The 26,424-nt window shown below is 45.8% G+C and overlaps 1 protein-coding gene across 3 annotated transcripts in view; it reads right to left on the bottom strand.

The window, feature by feature from the left end:
• Window positions 1-26,424, bottom strand: part of LOC125716486 (cAMP-specific 3',5'-cyclic phosphodiesterase 4B-like) — an 81,834-nt gene that overhangs the window by 29,288 nt on the left and 26,122 nt on the right. Inside the window, exon 1 of one of the 3 annotated variants that reach the window (XM_048988811.1) lies at window positions 23,034-23,718. The exons of 1 other annotated variant lie outside the window; for it this stretch is intronic. In XM_048988811.1, the coding sequence (XP_048844768.1) occupies window positions 23,034-23,275 (242 nt within the window). In that variant the 5' untranslated portion in view covers window positions 23,276-23,718. Of the gene's footprint in view, window positions 1-3,169; window positions 3,321-23,033; window positions 23,719-26,424 lie in introns of those variants that run through there. One more of the 3 variants, XM_048988812.1, reaches the window with a different exon arrangement.

Genomic DNA, 26,424 nt, shown 5'->3' on the forward strand with positions numbered 1-26,424 from the left:
GTGATTGCCTCAAATTATATAGGCGGCTCTCCGCATCACGGAACAATAAAAGAATATGTAGATCGCAAAAACTGTATAAGGTAGCCTATAGTAAAAAAATTTTTTTTAAAAAAAACAAACAGAGTATGCGAATCGTGCTTCGGTTTCAGGGAGCACTAAAAGCGCATTTGGGCTGGAAGATACCACACGAGTTTATCCGGATCTACAGGCCACTGAAACGTCTGTGCCGCCCGCCGCTTATCTAAACCGAACAAGACGGAACGATTTCGCCGATCGCAGGATGCAGGTTGTCCTGCAGTTCCTGTAATAACAAAACACTGGTTTTAAGCTAAAGGGCCAGTGAACGCCAGCGCCTCTCCGCTCCGGGAAGCCCCGTGATCTCGCAATTTAATAATCACGCAAACTGAATTTTACAACACACCAGGCAATGATTAAGTTGTTTTTTTTAAATATATATTTGTTTTATAATCTGAAGTAGCTGAACCCGACTCACACAGCAGAAAATCGCATATTTGTTTCCGAGTGAATTGATATGTGTTACACGGTGGTGTATTGGTTTTAATCAATTTTGCTCGTTTTGTGCTGCTGCATATACAGCCGTACTTCTCTGCTATATCACTCACTGACCCATCTCAGCGTCAACCCAAGCCCTTTTGTAGTCATACCCTGTATCTCATCAACCCAGCCGAGCTCTTAATTAATTAGGTTTCACCCAGCTGTTGATTTAATGAGTCGTTGAAAGTTCACATAATAATCAAAACGACTGCATTAATCAATGTGTTGTTAGGATAACCTTGTAATGGTGGAAATAGGACATTCAAAATATCGTTTCCTTTCCTAGTTAAAAGAACGCTAATATTAATTAAAATTAAAGCGAGACCGCAAGTAACTAGCAGGTTATCCGAAATGTGCTCCGCATTCAAGTCAAGTCAAGTAGGTCTTCAGTGTCAAAGCTGGAGAAGAGACCAGGGAATATTCCACAAAGCAGGAGTTCCCAGTTAGCTGAATAACTTAAGCCAAACGTGATCACTGTCCAATAGAAAGAGGTTAGTGACATTCCTATTGGACAATCCTTACATTTGACTGGTTGATGAAGAAATCCTGCTCAGTGGAATAATTTGGGGGGGGGTAAATTGACCAAAGGTAAAGTTAAGGGGGGAAAAATCAGAAAAATCTACAGGTCACCAGCCAAACACTCCAACCACACTGCAAATGCAAAGTATACAGTGAAACAGCAACCAATTAGTTTATCTGATGCTTCATCCAAATCAACTTTTTGCAAGTTTTTAGAAAGGGTTACAATTTACATCTGCTCCCTGGGATCCAAACCCACAACCTTTGTGTTGTCAGCACAATTCTCCCCTCACTGAGCCACAGGAGCCTACGATTCTATTTGTTCCTTGGGCTCAAAGTCTGGAAAAGCTGATATTATTCTCCAGCAGGAACCGGATCCGAATGGAAACAGAATGGTGTCCAGGTCTAACCGCCTCGTCTCAGCTGCTTTCTTTAAACTTTACAAAGTTTCCTAACCCTAAAAGGCACTGGCAGCAGGGAGAGAGTTATCTGATCTGCCGAGGAGGGATGAAAGCAAGGGAAGCACCACCAGATCCATCCCAACTGCGGAGACGCAGATCGCAGTGCAGGCAGCCACTGCAGGATCGGACACCTGCGATCCCTCGAGATAAAAAGGTACGGAATGAACGGACCTGGAAGACCATCGGCCTGTGCACTGGGCACTTTGCATATATATGACATTAATCTTAGACTAAACAATTAAGAATCCAGACAGGTCCCATATAAACATACGACCAAAAAGGCTGTTTAACGGAGGACAGAAGGGCAGCCACTGCTTCCTCATACCTCGTATAAAATGGGATTTATGTCCCACTGCTGGCGTGCATGTGGAGTTTGCTTGTCCTCTAACTGTCTTGTGAACTTCTTCCCAACATCTAACGTCCTTGAGTCACCTTCTCGGTCACACCAGCTCGCACCTGCACGGGGATCTATTAAATACCTAAAAACATGGACTCCCCCCAAGCACCTCAATAATCATCGCTTTAGAATTACCAATGCATTTTCCAAAATTTACAAAGTCACTCATGTATAACAGACTGATCACTCCATCCATCCACCCATCCATCCATCCCCACTGCTATGCCTATCATGGAAACTATGGGCCTAAGGCAGGAAATAACCCAGGATGGGGCCCCAAACCAAATAAGAGGGGTTTTTAAACTTCTGTTAATATAACCAAAGTACATATAACAGCTGTTCCTACTCCAAAGTATAAGTGCAAGAAATTCCAATTTCATCTAAGGACACACAATTATATGTCTCTAAATCACCAATATTGTATGTGCGCCTTGCAATGGTCTGGCATCCGGCCTAAGGTGGCCCAGTTGTATTGCACCCCACACTGGCTGGGACTGGCTTCAGATGACCCTGTCCACAATAAATGTTGGGGGGATAAATGTTTAATGCAGTGGACTGACTCCTTTAGATTGTGATTTATTAAACTGCAGGATATCACGCAGCATGAGGTCTTGAATATAAAAAATAATATTACTCACTGGGTGCATGTGTCATTTTCCAACAGCTTTCAGATGTTAACTACTGATACTCACAGGGGAGAAAATGAGTGACGGGTGAGGGAGGTGGTTTCTGTTAGCTGCCCCCCCCCCACACACACACACACACATTGCGGTTGGCAGCAACCGGCAAAAAGATGCGTCTTTTCTGTGATGTCAGTCACAGTTTAGGTCGCGGGTTCCTGAGCTGAAGTTCTGTTGATGGGTCATAGCCATCGCATTAAGGAAAGGAAACACGAAGTGAGAGGTACCATCGGCTCTCCGTGAAATCAGAACCGCTCGCAAGCATCACCCCGGTTCCTCTTACAGGGACACCAGCCTTCTCAGTACTGACCTGATGATCGCATTCAGACCGATGTCACACCTAATCCACAGCTGGAAAACACGCATCCATCCCAAAGATCTCGGAGACACAGGCAAGTGGTCACGAGCGTGACCCGAAACCCCATCTACAGCCGATGCATTCTGGGAAATGAGCTGGCAACTCCAGACACTAGTACAGCCCAAGTGAAATGTTGACAGCACCGGCAAGGAAGTCGCCGGGAGAGACGACGAGCGGACGGGACGGAGCAGGAGCTGACCTGGCGGAGGAGGAGCACAGGTGGACCTTCCTGATCCCTTCTTCGCTGAAGTCAAAGTGGACCCTGCCCCGATGGCAGGGGGAGCGTCGGAACATGACCCTCAGGGGACCGGAGTGCACGGCACTGGGCAGCGAGACGCCTGCTACTGGCTGACCGGCGACTGTCTCTCTCACTTGGAGCTGTTTCCTTTCTCGGGCTGGATCGCAGCGGTGGGCGGGCTGCCTTTGAGACCCGGACCGGATCTCTGGGAGTGGACTCACAAGCCATATGGACACACCCACCCTCGAAATGAGCTGGCTAGGGGAAGGGGGGTTATTATGCACGTGTGCTGGTGTCAGGGTTTACTTCTTCTTTTTTTTGTGGGGGGAGGGGGGTCTCCTGCTTGTCCATGGCTCCAGTCCTCGCATTTTCTTCCATAAACATTTGGGATGTTCAAGCCACAGTCTTCTGGAACGTCAGCAGATCCACCATGTGCCCCCACAGAGGGACGTTCCATCTGATCCTGCAGCATGTGCGTGCAGCCCCACAACTCAGAGGCACCTCGGAGGAGCAACAGTTCACAGCTTGCAGACGCAAAGGTCTGCCCTCGAGAAAGGAGTCAGCCTGAAGACTTCCTTAAAATGACAAGGTCCCCTGTGTTTGCTCTTCAGAAGAAGGAAGTAGTTACAGTTTCATTTTCATTGATGGATTTTAATTTAAAGGATGCAAAGCTTTCTTTAGGAATCACTATTGTAAAAATAAAAACTTCAATATTAAAATACATGTAATGATATTTTGGAATGGTGTGTGAGTGTGCCCTGCGATGGGCTGGCCCCCTATCCTGGGTTGTTCCCTGTGCCCATTGCATCCGGGATAGGCTCCGGACCCCCCACGACCCAGTAGGATAAGTGGTTTGGAAAATGGATGGATGGATGATATTTTGTATATTTAAATTACATAGCGTTTTGTATAACATGTATATACCTATATAAACATTCATTTTGTTACACTGGACAGTATTGCCAGTACTGCTACTTAAATATTAAAGCTGTTTGTCTTTGAATGGAAATAATACTAAAGCAGGTCGTGGAATCCTGTCCCATTGAGAAATACCAACAAAAATGCATCACAGTGGGTGTCACAGTTCAAATTTTGACAAAGTTCAGCAGAACTGCTTCAATGGTTATGTCGCGAAAACACAGTTGGTAAAGCCGACTAAATTAATTTACTGAAAGATCCACATCATTTTCATTCCCCCCCCAAGTTATTTGTTTCGATGCTTAATCTGCTAAAAGGTTAGTGAAACGTTTCCTTGTTAAATCCCAGAGTAAGCGATCTGCCAATTGAGATTTAGCTAAAACGGGAAATAAGAAGGATGACTGATAACTCTTAAACCGGCATTCGGTTTCTCGTCTTTGCCCATCTCGTCTTCAGCCAGAGATTTTGGTTCGGTCTGAACTGTGACCAATTCTCAGAATGGAAAATGCCACAATTAGACCTCAGAACTTGCGCCATGCAGCTCTTGAAGAAAAACATCGCGCAGCTTCGCCGAGGATAAGACTCATGATGGTGTAATTTTCACATAAAACATTTACAGAAAAGCGTTGTTCTTCCTAAAATGCTCAAGAGAACTGTAAAATTTTCTTATTTGGTTCAAACTGGTCTACATTGTATTCTTTTAAGACTGTGCTTTTCAGCACAGCCATAGGTGGCCCCTAGACTGTCCACATTTTCGCTCCCTCCCAGCTCCCAACGAGTGCAAATCAAACAATAAAGAAACATTCAGCACTGGAAACCTAGTACAGGTGTGAGTTGGGAGGGAACAAAAATATGGAGTGTCTGAGGATCAGTGAGGACTGGGTTGAGAAACAGTTTTAAGACACTAAGCATTAAAATATTGACAAACGATAGACATCAATCCTCCTGAGTAAAAGGCAAGGACGTCATTGAGCAAGAGTCACGGGGAGGGTTGGGGGGGGGGACACTGCAGCACTTTCTTGGGGACCCGTGCTGGTTTTCGTCTGCGATTCGGCAGAGCTGTCCGACCACAGCTCTTCGGGAAGATCACACTCGTCTCTGGCAGGCAGACAGCAAAGCACTCTGATGCCTTCCATCTCCTGATACTCCTAGCTACCAGCGGACCGGCACTAGGCAAGGTCCTGAAAGTTCAAAGCAAGCTTAAGGCCTTTGGGGGAAAGGCAAAAGGAGGGGGGGGGGATGTTAAGTGCACATCTATAATATCCCCAGGTAAGCAGACGTATAAAACATTATGGTGAGCAGGCTGGCATAACACAGCAAGGGCGGGGTTTGCAAGCAGAAAAAAAAAACTATACACTGACTCAAACGATAAACTGCTCCATGACAAAGTTACACAAAGCAGACACGGCAGATTCATCTGGATTTAAGTCTAAGCCTGTAGTGTGCTGGAAATGCTCTGGGGATATCAGCTAAGCCTGAGCTGCTTCGTGCTGCTGTTCAAAACACACACACACAAAAAAAAAACGGGTCTCCATTACTTTGGTAACTGCAACTGGCGAGAATTCACTGGAAGTAACAGAGGAGCTCATTCATAACTCTCACTAGAGGCACGACTCCGCCAGGGCTGCAAAGGACGTCTCATGCTTAAGGTCATTCCACGCGGGCTGGGATCATCAGACCCCGCTTTCCCGTCCGCGGCGCGGAAAACGCCTCCCTCAAGGGAAGGTTCATTACGGAGAACGGCCCGGACTCAGGTGGGTCAGCAGAAAAAAACTCGTTATATCTCGGGGATTGATTCAGTCCACAAGTGGTACAAAGCGAATCGATGATGATCCGGGAGCCGGTTGGAAGTGTTCTCAAGAGACAGGAAGGGGGCGCTCAAAGCACAGACTGACAGCAACGTCTTAAGAACTGCTCTCCAAGCTAATGCTAGCTATAACTCATAGGCCTCTCAATGAAAATTTAAATATATAAAAAAAACATTTCCTAGAATATGCAGGTTACTAATTTTTTGTTTAAACGCTGCCAAAGTAAAATTTTTGATACGTGAAACACTGAGGAAAAAACGTAGAACATCTACCACCAACTGTTTCTAATTACAAATTTACTAAACTAAAATGAATATTTAATACATTAAATAAGCTTTTTAAAATCTTTACATTTGATATTTTCATTACCCACTATTTAAAAGCAATATGTTAAGAGCTATTTTATTAACATTTCAATGGGAATGGAAAGTGAACTGTCATTATTCCTTCCCACCACTAGATGGCACATCACAACCATACATTCTACACACTCCGTCTCCTGGCTTAAAATTTGGACAAATCAAGGTCAGCGCAACACCTCTTTATGAAACAGTTGGTCGAGCAGCTGATTAATATATGCATATTAGTTATATTTTAAATGCTGAGTAACAAGTCAGCGCATTTTCCGTATTTAGATTCAGGTTTCACGCCGCAGCAGTCAAAAATGGTAACTGGCTCGTCGTATTTCAGTCACGTCTGAGAGCGGCACCGTTCATACTGATCATTCCCAGCAGGCTGGGCGTGGGGGGCGGGACACCTATCGTCGCAGTGATTCTGCCCTGGGGCTTAGTACCTGACGCAGCCTAGGCACCAAGGAAAACTCACATCACTGTTATTTGCCTTTACTAATATTTATCTGGCAAATGCTTTATTGTAAACAATGTACAATCGAGGCAGATAATACACTTTTATTCCCCCCTTTTCTGCATCACATGCTTACAGCATGGGGCTAATTTTAGATTGGCATAGTCACGCTAGCATTAACTGCCCACCAAAACTGTTCCTGAGTGGGGTCACTGGTGAAGCCCCAATATCAAAGTCAAATTGTAATCGCCCCCGCCCGTACAGTCCATCAGATGACGAGCTCCATCTTAGTTACGCAGAGACATTTAGTCCGATATTCTGACAAAAATACATTTATCAGAATGTCCTTCATAAAATTAACCAGGATGACTCACCCACGGTCGTGAGCCATCCGACTGATATCAAACATTAGTGCGTGGGAAAGGACTGAAATAATCTTATTTCAGCACAAGGATGCCCCATAGCTCATCTATGACTCCATGGAAACAGTTACCGGGCACATCTATCCATCCATCCATCCATCCATCCTCCAACCGCTTATCCTTAGCGAGGTCGTGGGGCAACTGTGTCCCGTTTTCCTTAAACTGGGGATTCTTTGCCTTTTTTTGGCATTCTAATCAACACGAAAATAACCATTCATTCAGAAAATTTTTAATTTTAACAGCGAATGGTTGTAATTTTTGCTAAAATTCAGCTGAACAAGAATCACAGACAGTTCCAGTTAACCTGTACGAGTCTAATTCATTTTCTCATTCTTACTATGGTCATTTTACAGGATACTTTTTTATAATTAAAAGAACTTACATACTGATTAATCAATGACCCAGAATACATGACACTTGGTTTAACGAATGATGATCCTTCTGCAGTTCCACAATATCTATTTTAATGCAGCAATGCTGTGCCAAAGGTTTTTTTGATAATTTTGGGCAACGCTACAGGATTTGTCTGGGGTTTAATAGGAGAACTGCAGCAAGGGGCCTGTGACTGGACTACCGAACGGTATTAACACAATGCAGTGACTCTGGGGCATTTTCTGCATCGCAGTCATTAGCATAGTCACCAGGGCATCCGTCTCCGTGCATGTCACTCCTGCGGTGACATCGCCGCGGTCACTGCCTCCCCGCCGCACCTCTCTCTCTCCGTTCATCCCGAAGACCTCATCAGGACAGCTGTGCAGACTCTCGCTCGTACACAGACTGAAAATTAAAGTGCACCGATGGCGATTCTGGACCCAATATTCAAAAAGATCAAAAATAAATAAATAAATAAATAAATAAAAATCTCATCGCCACACGGTAATAGTTACCAGCGGCACAGTCAGATGCACTGCAGCAGGTTACTGGGGGTGAAGGAAAAATACATACAATCATGACTGGCAAAAGCACTTTATAGTGGGGAAAAAAAAAACACTCGGATCTCATCCCCTGTCATTAAGCTCCATCAATGCATCTAAATTCCATTCAAACCCCCCTCACCACCCCCCACCCTGTGCCGATTGAAAAAGCCGCACATTAAATGCTTCCGTTTCGACAGGCTCCTGAAAGGCGGATTTGGCTCCGCGGGGTAATTGGGAGCCGCTGACTGACGTCAAACGGGGAGGGTAATGAGATCCAGCCAGACAGCTGTGCACTGCACCCATGAAGAGATGCTCCCATCTGTCCAGGTGACGGGGGGGGGGTGCAGAATTCTCGGCATAGCCTGTCCCCCCACCCTGTTATCCACAGTTCACACAAAATCTGCGCACCTCCGCCCTCCTGCTACGGCAAGGAAAAGCCAGGTCAGGACCCAAAAAAAAAATTATAATAATAAAATAGCAACACACACGCCACTCGATTCCCGTTCCGCCACCAAACTGAGTATTAGGAAAATCAGAACTGACATCACGTTACAGATGGCATCTTAATCAATAGCCTAATCAGGTCAGCTACCTCAATACTGCATCCCCTCCCTTTAAAAAATAAGGACAGATGACACAATAAGCTAAATTGCACAAGCTCTCTATAGCAATGACCGGACTGTCGATATCACGCTTTGATTCCAACAACGCACCCGCGGCATCGCAGGAAATCAAAGGAGATGAAAGGTACCCCCAGAGAGCATAGGGAAGAGACACTCCGTTGTATCAGAAATCTGCAGGAGGCGGGGACAAGGGTTATGGAACCAGCACGGACCCATGTGAAGACATCGGGCCTTGATCCAAACATAGCCTGAGTGGTTGGCGGGGGAAGGGAGGGGGCAGAGAACACAGATAGGGCAGGGTGGCAGAGTGTTTCCTAAATGACCGCTGTGCTTGGCATCGCATGTGGGGTCGTGCAACACAAACCCTGCCAGGACGTGCGTGTGTCACATGATCTGGGCCCACTCCACCCCAACTCCAGTCCTAGATTTCAGCAGCCGACGCTGTTCTGTTGCTGTCAATCATGTAGCGTTCCTGCCTGGCAGGGGGATCACTGAGACAGGTCACCGGCACCCATCCCACACCCCCATCTCCCGGTACACCAGAAAGCCCCCGCCCTCCAGGCCAGCGCGGCCCACACACCCCCCTCGTGCCACACCACGTGCTATGGCATCTGCCACACTGCTTCACTGCCAATTTGCCTGCTTGATGGTTATAGCACAGTGGGCTAGCGCAGTGGGCTAGTGCAGTGTTTCTCAACCCGGTCCTTGGGGACCCCCAGGCAGTCCGCGTTTTTGCTCCTGCAGAGAGCTGGGAGGGAGCAAAAAATGTGGACTATCTGGGGGTCTCCAAGGACCAGGGTGAGAAACACTGGGCTAGTGGATTTTGAGCCAGCAAGCAAGGAATCAAACAGAGGTGGGGGGGGGGGGGGGCGTTTCGAAGGGCATGAGTCAGAAAAGCAGCAGAAAAACAGAAGGAAATCAATTAAGGTCACATCCCAGAAACCCCTTGTTGGTACTTTGATGATGTCATCTCCGTTTTCAGGGGGTGATGCCTGTTATGGGGACAGAGGTGGACTCTCTGACGTGATCTCCTCTCTCGACTTCCTTAGCTGAAGCAACCCTTAAGCTCCAGAAAACGGGGAAGAAGTTCTAGTGTGTTCATAAGGCTGCAGATCTTGCTAAAGCACCATCAGTTTAGCATCTTGATTGTGTTAAACTTTCGCCTACTGTTTACAGTCCCTCATGCTTTACCGGTACTCTAGCCCATTTCCCACCCTGTCCAAAAGTCTTGGTCACATTGGGCGTTCGTCACCTGATACTACCCAAGCAGTATCTGGGAGCCAATCAGTGACCATTATACTCAGGCAGCTGATACTACTTTAGTTAAAGTTCCAGCCTCATATATTGGCAGTTGCAATCCCAAGAGGTACCACAAGGGCAAAGTACTTAACCTGAACTAATGTAAAATATTCATTAGTCTACAACTGTAAAAATAAAATGAAACTGACAGTTACGCAGTTAAATATAAGGCCACCCAGTTTACATTTTGGCTTTAGTGGCTGATCCCTGCTCTTCCTATACAAACATAAAAAGCTGGCAAATATTTGGTACCTGAGCTTTTTGCTCATGAGGGTTAACATAACCGCCAATCAAAATGCTGCAGTGCCACTGGGAGCCATAACGACCGCACTGCATCAGTCAGTGAGATAGCAAAAGGATTAAATAACGCCAGTCATCCCAAGAAGCCATTCAAGCAGCTAAACACTGACAACAGCGCCGCCATGAAAGACGAAATCATAAAGAATAAAGTGACTCCAACTGATAAACGGTCGATCGACTTCAGATTTTAAGACTTAGACAACAAAAGAATGTTTCTAAAATGTGGTTTCCTGAGTCAGTGCTGCTGCATTATTGGGTGAATGTGGCGATGGGAAGACGCTTCGGAAAACAGAACAAACTGAAAAACAGGTGGATGAGCGGGACCTAAATATAGCTAAATAGCTAAAAATGACTGCAGATTCGTGCTTAGCGTGGCGCTGAGGAAGGGCTTCTCAAGTGATCAGATATTATCGGGCAGATTGTTTCCATACAGGAATTTAACTGCTGCTTGATTTGATTGCCGATATTATGCTATAGAAAAATAACTCCTTTGCTTGTGTGGTTGGGCTTCAAATCAAATGGCATCAATCCATGGTGGCAAGATTTTTAATTTACCTAGAGTAATCCTCGGACATAAACGCAATCGGATCTGATTCGATCAGTTGTCAACGCAAGACTCTATACTTCAACTAAAATAGGACACTGTCCTCTGTAGGGCTCGGTGTACCAATGAAGTTAAGGTATAGCAGCTGGCCTCGAACACATGACTACACTTTCAGTCAAGTCGGTGAGAGGCTGGCATGAAGAAAATTGCCTTCGGTGAGGGTTTTGACAGCCAGGTCACACTAATTGGACTCGGGGGGGAAAGAAATTGCTTCAAAAGGAGACCAACGACTCAAGCTGACCTGGACGCAGCAAGAAGATGAAGAGCCTGTTACGCAGAAATGGAAGTCTGCTCTACTACACCGCAGTATGGCAAACCATAAGTGGGCTTACACTCTCACACGGGCTCTGAGTGTGCACATCAGAGGGTCCATAGCCCCAGCTAATACGCACTTATATGGGATTACACAGAAGGTTCCGTCTCGAATGTACGCTTAAGAACCACGGGGGGGAAAAAAGTCTAAAATTGAGTAAAATATTGATTTGACAGGAAGAGGAAGTTGGCCAGGTCACACCTCTACACATGTGATGTCATCATAAAGCTTTATCTGTCCTCTTTAAAGCACAATAAACCTTAATAGAGTGGCATGTATGAGACATCTGAACAAAAACATAATTTTCTCTACAGAGGACAAAAATGAGTTGCAGGTTCTCGGGAGTATACGTTCTAGAGCACCTAGTCCCCACCACACCCAGCTGTACTCCATTCTCCTTGCTACATCCCCTAGCAGCCACACTGACTCCTCCATTCCCCTCCCCGCAAGCCAAATGACGCACACAACCCACCCCGCACAGCAAACAAAAGAGCTTGCGGTTACCATGGGGCTGGAAGGCAACACACTGACAGCCATGTTCTCCACCGGCCAAGCTCGCCTGCGATGGCGCCTTGACGACGGATGCCGTCAGAATGGACATGGTGTCGCAGTGCTCAGACGAGGGAGCGAGGTACGTCAAATGTGACCTTTGCTCTTTTGAGTCCGTCCTGGAGACTGAAAACAAATGCAAAGTATCATGTGTTTTTCAAGCTTTCTAAAGAGTAGCTTTGCAGCTTGATTGAAAGGAACTCTTAATAGGCCACTAAGTCAAAGTTCAAAGCTGAAGAGCAAATCTGATTAATTAAACACCTCATTCATTAAATGAATCCAAAACGCACACTGAGGAAGGGAAATGCTCAAATTTGCAGATAACTGGCGCACTTCAAAACTGACCAAAGTAAACATGTTTCACGGCACCATTCTTGATGTGAACTTAATCTGCAATCGAGAGCAAAGACGCATCGAATTTATAATGCCAAAAAGTGGCACCCCTACACTATAAAAATGATATTCATCAAGTGTTGAATGAAAAGCAATTATGGATCCAATATCTACCATTAAATTGGCTGAAGCTCATCCATGTCCAATAAAAAATGACCTTTTAATCACAAAATGACGGCAACAGGAGGGGCTTGTAATTAACATCTAGTCCTTGTTAGATAACTTTCACATTGGTTCCAGGGTATGGTTAAGTTCATGTTACATTATTAGGGAGTTGCAATGTTTATCTCCAATGTAATTAACTCCGATCAGTTAACATCCTGGTGGGTCCTTAAACCCATAGTCTATAATAGTCATTATAGTCAAGCTCTTTCACAGAGCACCGTCAGTGTAATGAACACAGTTAAATCCAGCTCTTTAGGATACTGACGTGGGAGACCGACGGATAACGTTGTACTTTCAGAAAGCAACATTTTTCATTGACTGTTTAGGCCGGCGTTGTTCATCAGTCGACTTGCTTGACAACAAACAGGCTGTTGAGGAGACCAGTCATCCTTGCTCCCCCCGAGGCGTTGGGAACATTCTGGAAGCGAGTACAGATGGCGCTAGTTGGCAGGGCCCGGCTGAAATGCCATGTGATGGGCGGTGCGACGAACTCCAAAACATGTGACGCTGAAAGCAGAGACCACACGGCCTAACGGGCGCACCGGCAGACGGACACAGAGACGGTCGCCAGGGCGCCCTCGTCCCACGCCTCCCGTCATCTGCTCCTGATAGAGCCCCGCAGATGGTACCAAGACGTCTGTCTTAGCTACTAGCTGGCAAAAACAAAATACCTTGAACGTGCCTGTTGCTTTGGTAACCGTATCTATGGACTAGATTTTGACAGAAAATCGATACAACCCAAACACCCCCACCCCTCTACAAAAATAAATGAAAAACAAAACTTTACCGTACCAACTGTGAATTATGTCTGACACGCACAGTTAAGAGTGTTTGCTCTATGTCCACTCAACCTCATTAATCACAGTCAGCATTAAGAACTGCCTGGAAGGCTTTTATCTCAGGCTGAGCACTGTGCAGCATCATTCACACGCTCTCTGGGAGTGTCCTGTCTTTCACAGGCACATGGCCGGGGGCCTCGGCGCAGATAACACTAAATAACGTCTGACACCAAAGCTGAAGCTGCAGGCACCCGGGGTCCTATCAGGCAAGGTCAGGTCTGGAAGGCACCAGAACCCACCATCTCTGACTGCCACAGAATATTACACCACAGACCTAGACAAGACAGCTGTTGAAAGGGTTCGTCTATGAAGCAACATTCCTCATGTTGTATTTTCTGGTCTTCCAGTCTTCATTAAGTACTTGCTTTGTTTGAAAGTTGTGTAGCTGCTGCATCAATACTGCTACTGTTTTAATTTTTTAAAATTTTATTATATAAAATAAATGTACATGTAGTGGACACCGACCATAAAGACCTAACTTTGATGAGGAATCAGCTACACGCCATTAGCTATACTACGTACCATTAGCTAAACCGAGGCAACAGCAGTTCACAAAATACAACAAAAAAAAAGTGCAAAACAATTAGTGTTGGGATAAATGATCATAACTTCCTGTAAATGATCATCACTTCCTGTTATCGCTAACATCATCAGCAGGGGTGGATGAGAACAGAGCTACCGGCGAAGTAGCACTCTGATAGGGTGCCCCCTGCTGGCTGCCGGCTCCGTGGCAGACGCCGCAGCTGGGTTTCTGTCCGACCGACGCACCACGGGTCGCCTCTCCAAACTAGAGGTCTTCCTTCCAAAACAAAAGCAGCGGGGACAGTCCTCGCAAGCGCTGCAGTGTGTCAAAGTTCCTTTATGAGCAAGACCGTGGGTTCGGTTACACAAGACGGGTGTTGGGTGGGCAGATTCACAGAAGAGGCAAACATATTTGTCTAGACTTTTGCCTTAAAGAATAAAATCACCCCACCCCAGTACAGAAAATGGTGAAACACTCACATTGCGGAGAAAGCGAGCTGTAGACTTTTAAACTAATTTGGAAGGAAAAGTACATTTTGAACAGTCCCTGTCATGGAAAAGGCTCTGGAAGCATTTGCCCTGTTCAGGGGTATTTTTCAGCGCTGTCTCTGGAAAAATGCTTGTTCGGTAAGGTTTCATCATCCCGGCACTGCTCCACCGAGGTCCCCCATACCCATTTTGTTTAAACGTGCTCCTGATCCACATCCATTAATCAGCGCACCGCAGAGTAACGGCAATCTAAACAATCCCCAGCGTTACGTTTGGCAGGCCACGCGGCAGTTCCGGTCCACCGAGGCACGGGTGAGCTCCCTCCTCCGACAAGTTATAACATCCTCCAAACATAAAAGCTACAAGGACTCCTCTAGGAGATGTGGCCCATCGCTGACATTTGCAGTGACGCTAATTAGGCTCGAGGCTGGCTGCTGTGCGTTGCCGCTCATTATTCCTGCCTGCACTGGTGGCCACTGGTGTGTGTCGAAACAGTCTGAGGGCAATCTCTCAGAAGTAGGTCATGGCGGGGTTAAGAGTTCAAAAGGTTGATCATTAGTCTTGACCGGGTTTCGAACTACACCCACCCCACCAGATCTGCCCCTCGGCCCACTAGCAGAACGCCTCTGGAAATGTCACAACAGCAAAGGAAAACTGTCAGGATGGCACCCTTGAGAGGGCAGCCGGGAGCTGTAGACCGCCACCCGGTGTCCGAAGGATGCGGCGTGGGCTGTCGACGACTGTGTCAAATAGCACGAGATCGCATGTTAGACATCCGGCCCCAGAGTCCGCGTGACAGCTCCTCGTTTTCTCGGGTTCCCCGGCGGCTTCCCTGGCGGCTTCTGCTGCGAAATCGCCCTCACGGCATGAGAGCCCGAGTCCGAGTGTCCCGTCCTTCACGGACAGCTTCATTCGCTCATTCAAAAACAAATACATCCTTCATAATAAATGCCACCCCCCCATAAACGATAAAAAAATACATCATAAATAAATATGCAAATGGGATAATACCAAAAAATGTATATAGAAAGAGTAAATTGACCACCCGCTAACAGGCAAAATATGAAGTCCTCTTGGGTGGACAGTCAAGAATAATCAGAATGCTGCTCAAAATGCTACTTACACAAGATCCTGACACACAAATATTATACAGGAAGAAGCCATACTCCGTAAAACAGCTGCTGACAAGAAAGACTGCGTACCCATGACAGCCCTGGTGCCCAACTGTTCTGAGAATCATAACATGTGGCATGTAGCCAAAAACCAGGTAAGACATTTGTTTTCAGTGCGTCTCTCTGGGCTTTGTGAGTCATGATTTTGACCTTTCGGGACCTACCCGAGAATTGCTGTTGAAATTGCAAATTGGTGTACTTATTAGGAGAGAGCGATTGGGGCAAGGCATGACAAATCAACCTTAGCAGCAGGCAGCGCGGATTACGCATCACAGACTGCATGACATCATCATCGATAGTCATTGTCATCATCATTGTGTATCTTTTTGTTAAAGCAGCATCCACTATTAGGAGACAGAAGTCTAAACATTTCCCAAAATGCAATTTTTTGGCTACCATTTCAGAGTTTTTCTCAAAACGAGATGTGACACTGGTCACATCGAACCAGTTTCACATTTTACCACCTTGCCTAGTTGCTCAGCCTGTTCTGGCCTGTTCCAATGCACAATGCCAAACAAGCAGTATCAAACAAACAGATCAATTGGATGATTGACATTCCTGCTGAATGTGAAATATTCTCCTCAGGCTACACGTATGCATGCCAACGCATGTGGGGAGAAAACAACTGAAATAACCATTAATTTTGCAGAATCCACAATATTTAAGAGCACTGCAATTTACATGCAATACCAAAGGCATCTCAAAGTTGCAATACATCTAAAAACCTAAAATAAAAATTAGAAATTAGGATTATTTATACAGGGTTAGTAGGAACATCTAATTTTTCCTTTCTTATATCTGAGATATTTCTGCTAAGAACTCAAATAACCTACAGAGACCATGGACATTCACAAAAGACACCTAATTAATTATTTGCTTGGAGACATAAGGACCCTGCAACGTGTGAAATTCTCATCATGCCGCATGATTAAAGCTTAATGCATCTCAGACCAAAGCAAAAATTATTTAATGCACATTGAACCAGCTCTCGCTATTTTCAGGTGCCCAGACTGACTGTGCAGCAGATTCTCTCTTTCAGTGGGAGACAAAAAACTATGATCAGTAAAATAAAAAAAGAAAGATAGATAGATGGAGCTTGATGGAGGTGCATTTATGCCTTAGGGAAGATCAACAGAAGTCACAAAACAAACCCTTTCAGAGTTCAATCATTCTACCTATTATTGGTCACCTATGAATGGGGTCGAACAGCCGTACTACTTTCAAAAGAAAGGGCAGGTTAAAGGGCGGAAAGCAATCAAAAGAGAAAAAATTAAATCAAGGAAAGGTCTTGGCTGCTGCGCCCAGGACTTATATATACAATTTATTTAAAATTTACAGTAAATTTATGTCAGATAGAGAACTAATAGAAATGATTGAATCCAAAAAACAGGTTTCCTGGGGCAGATACTTGAGAAAGCGTTCATTTAAAACAGCCAAAAAATTGCTTAAAACTTAAAAAGAAATAAGTGCAAGTTCCCCCAGTTACTTCAGTTTAAAATACTTTTTCTGTATATGTGATATTTATGTATGTGGAAGCAGATAGTTCAGTCTCACTTGTGGAATCAAGCCTCGCGACAGATTTCTGTGTTTATCACGCAAGCGGTGACTGTGTTGCACGTCTCCATTGTCTCTGCCCGCAATAATCGTGTAGGACTGGAACTGGGGTAAAAGACGGAGAGAGCATAAATTGGCAATGGTAACTCCTCCAAAATGTGACAAAGGGCATGTAAGCAGAAGAGATGTGGGAGGCACAGGAAGGGAGAGAAGAAATTTCATTAGCAGAGTCGTGAGTGAGCGCGCACAGGCTGTTCAGACGGTGCTGGAGCATCTGACAAGCCGAACAGCCATGCGCAGAAACGCAAAACACCCCAACCCATCAATACATCGAAATCTTGAGCCTTTAAGTGTTTGACACCTGAAACAGTGATCGGATATCTTCTCATTTCAAAACTCCTGGCTGTAGAGAGCAACTTATATTTAAAAAAGGGCCTAATTTTTAAGGTGTAATCAAAGCTGGCTTTCCATTGCTTGAATGTGAATTGCACTCAGAACGTTTAGGGGGTCAGATAACTTGGCAGACTTCTGATATATTATCATGTGAGGAAATACTACAGAACCCTTGAGGAACGCACTGAAACCCTCAGAGCTGTGAATAACCAGCTGCAGGCTGTCTGTCTGTATAATGAGTACTGTGGCTTAGAAATGGCCGACTGCTAAGTAAATACACAATGCGACTAAAAAAGTCCAGAAAAGTAAGACGACTAAATAACCTGGAATTCTTTGACCACAAACATGAAACCCAAGACACCCTCTCTTGCTTCTGCAAATAATGGCCTCTTTCAGTGAATAAATTGATGCAATTAACCCAGACTAATATCAAATTCCGTACCAGCCTCGTTCTTTCCTGACAGACTCCGCACACAATAACTTTGCTTAACGCATCGTTAGCGACGCTGCGTATCTTTCTCATGTATTTCAATTCATAACTCGCTGAAATCTTATTGTGGAAACTTGAAAACAATGCAGACTAAATCCGTAATCTGTCTTCTTTTCAAAACGTCAATTGTCGGAAGTGTTAAAATTTTTAAAATTAGGTTAAATCAGCTAAAAAGTAAACCATGTCACCTTACTTTGTTTTACCTGTATCGGGGGCGTGTAATACCGCCCTCTCGTGAAGATCGCTATTCGCATTCTAAATAGCCGCATTTCTGCGTATTCAAAATCGCATTCGCATGGTAATTTGATGAACGACGCAACAGTGAAACGCGATCCAGATACATCCCCATCAGCGCCATAAAAGGGGGGGGGGTGTGGCCAGGTGTTAAGGGCTCATTCATACACATGAAAGTTGCTACATATTCAATGAAAGAAGCCCAGAAATAGTGACATGAGTTCAGTTTTTCTTATTTATTTATCCAACTGAATGTTGCAACTACACCATTTAGTCATCTTCATGTAGCCAAGTCTTTGGTGATCAGATAACTGGGATCAAAACAATCTGCCACCATTGCTTACTATGTACTTTTATAATGGTTTCTGCAAGTGTTCCAAACTGCATTTTGCAATGTTTATACTTTGTTGTCAAATTACAAACTTAACCTCAGAGGGTTCAGAACAGCAGTAACCAACCTTGCCATATCCAGACCATAAAGACTCCATACTTTATAAGGTGCATTTAAAGATTTGACGTCTTTCTCAGTGTTTGCCCCAAAACTGGATATCAACCATACCCTAGTGATATGCTCTCCTTGGTGCAAGTAAATTGATAGCAGGACATGTCAGGCAAGGGCAGAAGCTGGCCACTTAGCCTTTTTGCTAATAGCAATGATATTAATTGACTCTTGTCAATGTCAGAGTAGACAGCAGAAGTCCACTACACAGGGACGATTCCTCTGTGACTCAAAGTACAAGCTCCTGAAACTGCTATCATGTTGGAGAAATGAAAACCAGTCTTTGTCCAGGTTTGATCTTATAAAAACCCAAGGTACCGATAACAAGGACAAGATTAAAATTGGACGCGAGAACAAATGGCTCTCTCAGAGTGGTAGCCAGAGAAGGTTATGGTAATTGGAGACGGCCAAAAAAGGGAGTCCTAAATGGTAATCACAGTTGCCAATCATCCTTCAAAAATGTCTGCCCAACGTAAGAGACCACAAAAAGGCTGGGCGCAAAGGACGGCATTACGGAGATTAGATGAAAGATTCATGGAGGTGCTCTGGCTAAGGAAAACACAACCACTTCGACTTTAATCAAGCCGGAAACTAGAAATGACAAAAAGTGATATAGAGTCAAACCGAAACACAAGGCCGCCCACTGACTGCGGTGATCGCAGTTCGGCTAAACTTACACTCCCACGGTCGTGTCCTCACTCGTCACCCCAGACTCGAAATCCCCTGCGTTGTGTTAGGTGTGACAAACACACTCTGCGGAATCATTCGTATCGAAGCCGCTGCGCGACTTCTTGAAGAACCACGATCTCTCGACCTTCAGGGAAGTGCACCAGCTGGCCATTAAGACCTGCTGGGTCCAATTTACAGCAGCTGGGTTAAAAACAAAGACAATGGAAGGCGCTGACAAAAGCAGTCAGAGCAGGAATGGAAGTATTATAACAACGCCAATGGACACGGGCCACTGGATGTCTGGTGAGGTACGACGCTTGCAGAGGACCCAGACAAAGCTTTCTGTTGCACCTCACAGCCCTCAGCCTGGAGCGCTGAACAGCGAGAAGTACGCCATCCCTCGCTAGGGCCAGCGTGCATGTCACTGCTGACAAAAACCAAGCAACGTCAAAATGTCGAGAGAAGCCATCTTGCAAGGAGTGACACCTTCAGTTCCTGGTTTATTTCTGCAGTTCGCTTTTACAACAAGCAGAGCCATCACAGAGTAAAGCAATTCCTCCAGGCTTTCAACAGGCTGGGGGGGGGGGGGGGGGGCGCCAAATCGGTTTCATGGAGCTGTGATTGACTACGTCCATAACAGCAGCCCCCAAAACTCTTAGCTCTTAATTCAGCCATGTTTGAGGAACAGCTTTTTCCTTCAGACAGTAATAGCTTTTTAATCTAGAAAAGCACCTGGAGACCTTTTTCAGATAAAAAAAATTTAATAAAACAAATCCTCACTAAGAAACTGAGTCTTCTTCCAAGAAATTTCCCCCCATACCCCATTTCACAAAGGAATACAACAAAGTCAGAGACTGGGCGGAAAAGAGAGACAGATAAGCCGGGCAAGCTTAACGGACGCCTGAACCCGAAACAAACAGATCGACGAAATCCCTCCCTGTCAGACTCTCGCAGGCTGGATGCTGGGGATACACAGCAGGAGAGAGCTTCCTCGCGCCAAGCTTTCAGACAACTGCCTGCTTAGTCATCCACGGCCATTCCTCCCATGATCCCGAACGCGGTTACAGAAGGCAGGGGTCTTCCACACCAACAAGCTTAAACATTTTTTAATGGGGGGGGAGAAAGTGTTTGAGAAATAAACCTATTGTGACCAGTCCCTCAGCGACAAGAGTCACCAACCGAAGCCAAAAAAAAAGATCAGAAAGTCCTTCGGGGAACCGATTGAATCAGTCAGTGCGGGACCAAATGCGACTACCACACCAAAGAGAACATGGGCTTTAATAGAACCCAGATGAGACTCGTCATTATCTCCTGCTCATGTGCCCAAACGTAATTATAAACTCCGGTAACGAGCGCTTGCCCACGCTGGAAGATGTGGAGTGTGTCCGTGGACACGCTGACCTTGTTCAGATTACGGTCTCTCCCATGAACCTAATCTCCCTTCTCAGCAGAGCCCTCGTGTGGCTTCACCATAGAGATTGTTTTTCCCACGCTAATTGTGAGGCGGGGTCACCTAACGTTATTATTTACTTTACGTCTGGCTTTTGCTAACTGTGGATTATGTGGGTTTTGACGCGCGGCTTTGGCGCCATGCCATCCTTTCCTGGGGTTTGGAGGGAATTTCTTTGGTCCTTATCTTCTTAAACCACATGTTCCCTTGGGGGACTGATTGACCTTTACATGCATAGACACCAAGAAGGGCTGTTTTGGGTGCCAAATTGTATCCTGAGCCCTCTAAAGAGGCGGAGGCGGAGAAGATCTCTGAGAGGGGTTTCTCATGGAAAAACCCCAGGGGCTGCTGACCCCCAATTCTGAAGTGCTCTGAGGCAAATCCCCTGCCCATTAAGAAGCAGGACAGAAGAACAAATCCCTAACGCAGTGACAGGGAATGCTAAAATGAGGCACGTTTTCCCATCTAACCACAACGTCCTTAGGCAATCAGCGATCGCTTGAGGAGCTCAGCTTACGTCACATGCGGCTGAAATCATGTCACATAAGGACAGGGAGGGACAATGAAACATTTGATCGCTGCTCATTGCTAGAGGCCCCACAACTTCAGAAAGATCCTGACCAGTTACAGCCTTCGAGTCAACATGACACTGTGTATAATCACCATGATTTTGAGCGTTGTTATCATGTAAGATAATCTTGGTTCAAGCAAATAAAACAATCTTAAAGCAACATAAAGCTACCTGATTAATGAGAAAGGTTGTGTCTGGTTTTGAAACACATATTTACAAAATTTTTATCTATGTCAAACCTAATGGTCATCTGTGACTAACCCAAATTAAAATTCAAATAAAACACCGACACTTCCAAACAATAGACATTGCAACCCAGGTTTAGCAAATCACATCCTGATCTTTCTGGGGTTAACATCTAACATCTAATTCCACGTCTCTTGCCCCCCTCGACGACACACGCCCTCCGTGACTGTGTCCACACTGTCTGCGCTGCACGTCTGCCTTTCACGAGGGTCCCCATCTGACCCACACACATACACACACACAAACGCATGCATGCACACAAGCACAAATGTGCATGCACACTAATGCAAATACACATACACACACAGACACACGCATGCATAATTGCACATGCGCACACACACAAATTCCCGTGCGCACACACAAACGCAGACACACATACAAATGCAAGTGAATACACACACACACGCACACACACTCATCCAGAAACAAATGAAAATGACGTGCTAAACCCACCCTTGGAGTCTGCATAAGGTAGCTAGGTACAGTAACGGTTATTGTAGGTAATTCATATCATTCATATCATTACATCCATTATTATTAGCATGTTTAACTTAAATAATCGTGGTGGGGGTGGTGGTGGGGGTTTGCTTTTTCTCTTTAGTCAAATACAAGTCAAACCTCAAATAAGCAGGAAGGGATTTAAAAAAAAATAAAAAAATTGCAATAGGTTTTTACAAAATCCCAGAAGGACTTTTCGCTATGCCGTGCTTCCGGATTTAAACCAAGAGCGGCAGCCCCATGAAACAGGAGCGAATTCACGCCACTCTAATAAAATGGTTAAAGCGTGAAGTGATGTCTGTGCCACATTAGGTTAAGGATTATGGGTGCAAAATCGTTTCCATCCCCAGTGACAAAGGAGCAGGTCGTTTGGGGCAGCAGAACACAATCAGAACCGACAGAAGCGAACAGGTCCTTTGCTCAGGCAAGACCTGAAAACCAGGACCGCTGTTTATCAACTCCACCCCCCCAGGACCGGGAATGAGTATTGTGCAGTTATGTTTATATTTAGCGTTTGTAGTGGCTTTTTTTGTGCGTCACTGCGTCCCAGCATCACCCCGCCCCCCGTCGCCCACGATAACCGTGTACTATTCCAAAAGGTATCCTCGATAGCAGTGGGAGGACTGTGGGTAGAAATGGAGCGCATCTTTCACACGCGTGTTACATCGGAAAGCCGGGGACGTGCAGATCAGAAATGCACACAGGCAGATACGCCAAATCGGTCTGTACCCACCGGTAGAGAAATGTTGGGCACGGCACACCGACCCATAATTAGATCAGCGTTCAGACAAGCCGAACAGACGTCAATCAGCACGTCCGTACGCGCAGAAACATGCAGCTCTAATGTACATCTGATAGCTAAATACAGACTAAGTACGACGAATCAAACTTATCGTTTCTTAAAGCGATAAAACTTCAGAGAGAGAGAAAGAAAAGTTCTACACAAACAGGCGGTAAGTATCATATTCCAGTATGGTGTCAGGCAAGCAGGACACCGTAGGGTCGAATGAGGACCTTGGTATTCCTGCTTTATGGACGGTGGACCCCCCCCCCCGGTGACGGTCCACACACCGGTCCTTACCACGTATGCGCCACGGTGAAGCGACGCCGTTGTCGGATGCTCTTGTTGACCATCAGCTTCCTGAAGAGGCGCGGGGAGCTGCGGGGCGAGGCCCTAGGGGAGGAGGCCCCCCTGCCAGCCCCGCGGGGGGGCTCCAACTCCAGCCTCAGGTGCTCCTTGAAGGCTCGGACGCGCTGGTCCGGCTCCCCTAGAACGCCCTCCCTCTCAGACATTTCGGCTCGGGACGGGGGTGGCGATCCCATGCTCGGCGGCCCCTCCGGAGCAGCTCTGGACCCCCGTGGGGGGCGCTAACGACACGCACAGCCTGCTCCCACAAGCCCCCGCTAGCCGAACGGCTTCAATGGAGAGCTCTCTCAAAGAACGGCTACACCTCCCAACAGAAAGCTACGCTCCTCTGCTCTCTCATCCCCCTCCCTCTCTCTCTCTCTCTCTCTCTCTCCCTTGTCCTCTCTCCCTCTCTCACGCTCCCGTGCTCTCCTTCGCTCTGCGTCGAAAGCTTCCTGGTTACCACGGTATATCTACAAAGTACACACTGTCATTCAATGGAGCCATTCATTCCCCCAAAAATCCACCCTTATGAATTATTCATCAGGGTCCCGGTCCAAACAACACTCCCATCCAGAAGTTGCCCCCGGGAAAATTTAGAGGCAGAAATTCTCCCTTGTTAGATTCAAAATGATAATCACCTTCCGGGATATAAACCACAGAAAAAAAAACAGAAAATGACAGCAGGGAAGCTAGCATGGATACTCACAAATGTTCACTGAGGATTTAGAAAGAAAAAAAAACAGTCATAAGTCGAAGATTTTCGCAGTGGATACAGGCTCCACCCCCCTCTGGTTTCTGATTGGCTCCCGACTGCTTTGACGGCAGGGATAGTTCGTCGGGCTTGGCGAAGGAGATTGTCTCCCAGAGGCTGCGGTACTGCCACTGCATTCTGATGACTTGTGACCTAACAAAGCTGCCGCCAAAGTCAGACAGGAATGCAGGAAACCGCCAGCCCGAAACACGACGTGGTTAATTCGCCGCGAGACGGAGGCTATTCCCATTGGCACGTGCGGCCAAACCGGAGCAGACTGCGGGAGGACAAAGAGCTTGTTGCTCTGGAAATAAAATTTCTCTGATGTCACCACACAAATTATCAGCCCTGTCATGACATGCCTCCTTTAACTGCAGCCTGACTGGGAATTTTTCCACTGCTTGGTCTGTAGAATATTTTTCATATTTTATTAAATAAAAGAGGAGGGGAGATAATCACAAGAATGCTTAAAAGCAACAACAGGGCATACTGCATGTATCATAAATACCAGCATCACTCGCATAAGAGAGTCAGGGATAACAGCGCACTGTAAATCAAAGAACGGATACATTCTTGAGCTGTGCAGAGCAGCTAGCAACGACATGTAATTATAACCAGATGGTTGTTGGTTTGAGACCTACTATTGAATAATGAAAATGATTAATTGTCACTGTTGACAAATCACAGCACACAACGAAATGTGTCCTCAGCACCCATATGTGACATAGCAGTGGGCAGCTATTATTTAGAACTTGGGGGGCAGTACCTTTTTCTGGGTACTTCATTGGTCGAGGATTCAAACCAGCAACCTTTCGATCGCAAGCACGCTTCCCTAACCATTAGGCCACCACTATGCTGCTTCGCAAAGGAATTTAGCAATATTGTCTTGTGCTAGGGTGATGGGTTGGCTCTCAATCCTGGGTCGTTCCCTGCCTTGCACCATAACCTCTGGGATAGGCTCCAGACCCCCCCACGACCCTGAATAGGACAAACGATTACAGAAAATGGATAGATGGGTCGATGTATTGCGCTATGCAAACGTATAAAAACTGCATGTTACTTGGGGTAAAGGTATCTTTCAAATTAACATACATAACTTGCATAAAAAAGTGATTCTGTATTTTTCATTAGGTGCTCCAACATCACACTTCCGGCCCACTGCCAGGATCTGTGCCCAAGTGACAGGGTGGGGGAGACAGGGTCAATATGGCTGACATGCCGCAGGAACTTGACCTTTGCCTCCGGCCAGTTCACGGCACAATGTTCCAGTCCTTGGTAAGCAAGGCTAGTCCCAACAGAAAAGCCCAGCGTGACCTTTTAAACATCATAGTCAATTACGCAAAGATGACTGGTTTCCTGGGATGTGACCCTGGTCTATCAGTCAGGAACCTGGGGCCTGGGGAATAGCTCAACTAATATAAACATTTCGCACTGAAACAGAAACCTTTATCCTACACGAGGTTCACTGGGAATTATTAGGAAAACACACACTGAACTGGTCTTAAAAAATACAAAACAAATTATGTAAACAAAATAAGCCAGTACCAGTAGAGGCAGCTGCTGGTTACAGTAGCTTTTTCTCTGCAATTTCCTTCAAGATAAACAAGGTTCCCGTCTGTATGCTTCCTGACACTCTCACTAGCGCAAGCAGCAAAATCACCACCTAAGGGTAACAGCTTTTGAGTGCGGCGGATTTTTCGTTCACATTTCTGGTTTAAATGACCAAAGCGGGGCTGAGGCGACGGTTCATGCGCTGTTGAGCCTTAATCGCAGCCCTCACACGGCGGCATGATTAGCGGGCCGCCGTCCCGCAGGCAGCCGCCGCCGCCAGCATCACGCTGCGCCATTCATTAGCGCAGTCGGGCTAATCAACACTATGCCTCCCGCACATACAGCCGCGTTTGTGCATTCCTAATGCAAATAGGAGCCTAAAAGCCTGAAAACGGCCAATTTCGTCAAATGAATTGGAAAGGACCGCAATTTCAGAGTGTAATTAAACGTGTGACAGGCACTGCTAGACTACAGCCCCTCTCGGCTGAAGACTGCAGTATCGCGTATAAAACAAATCTGTTCGCTTATTTCACTAAGAAAGTCGCAATTGCCTGAAATCCCATCATTTCGACGTGGCAGATGTGCATATTATTAAAATCCTCATTGCGAGCCAGAAGTCATTAGTCAAAATAATTAATCAGCATGAATCCTCTTTTCGGTTTAAATGGTTATTTACATTTGATCGGTGTGTCTTTGCTTTGCAGTGATGAGTCCGTGACTTGGTCATTTGCCCGGGCATTAACAGAATCTGGACAAAGCAGCAATTAAGCCCCAAGATTTCTGTGAAGGCACCAGAACACACACTGCAACACAGTCAGTGATCTTTCTCAAAAGCCAGTGCACTCCTATCAATTATCGATTCTGACAGTGAATCAAATGACGGTTATGTGTATGTGTGTGTGTGTGCGCGCGCGCGCGCACACGGACATGACAATTCATAAACAGAACATAAACCAGTGTGGTAAATGGATACAATGGATATCAAAATGCAGCGCTGTTCTGTTTATAACCATCCAGTTTATGCAGATCTAATTTATCAAA

This window comes from Brienomyrus brachyistius, chromosome 21 (genome assembly GCF_023856365.1).
Source record: "Brienomyrus brachyistius isolate T26 chromosome 21, BBRACH_0.4, whole genome shotgun sequence".
In the NCBI taxonomy this organism is placed as follows: Eukaryota; Metazoa; Chordata; class Actinopteri; order Osteoglossiformes; family Mormyridae; genus Brienomyrus; species Brienomyrus brachyistius.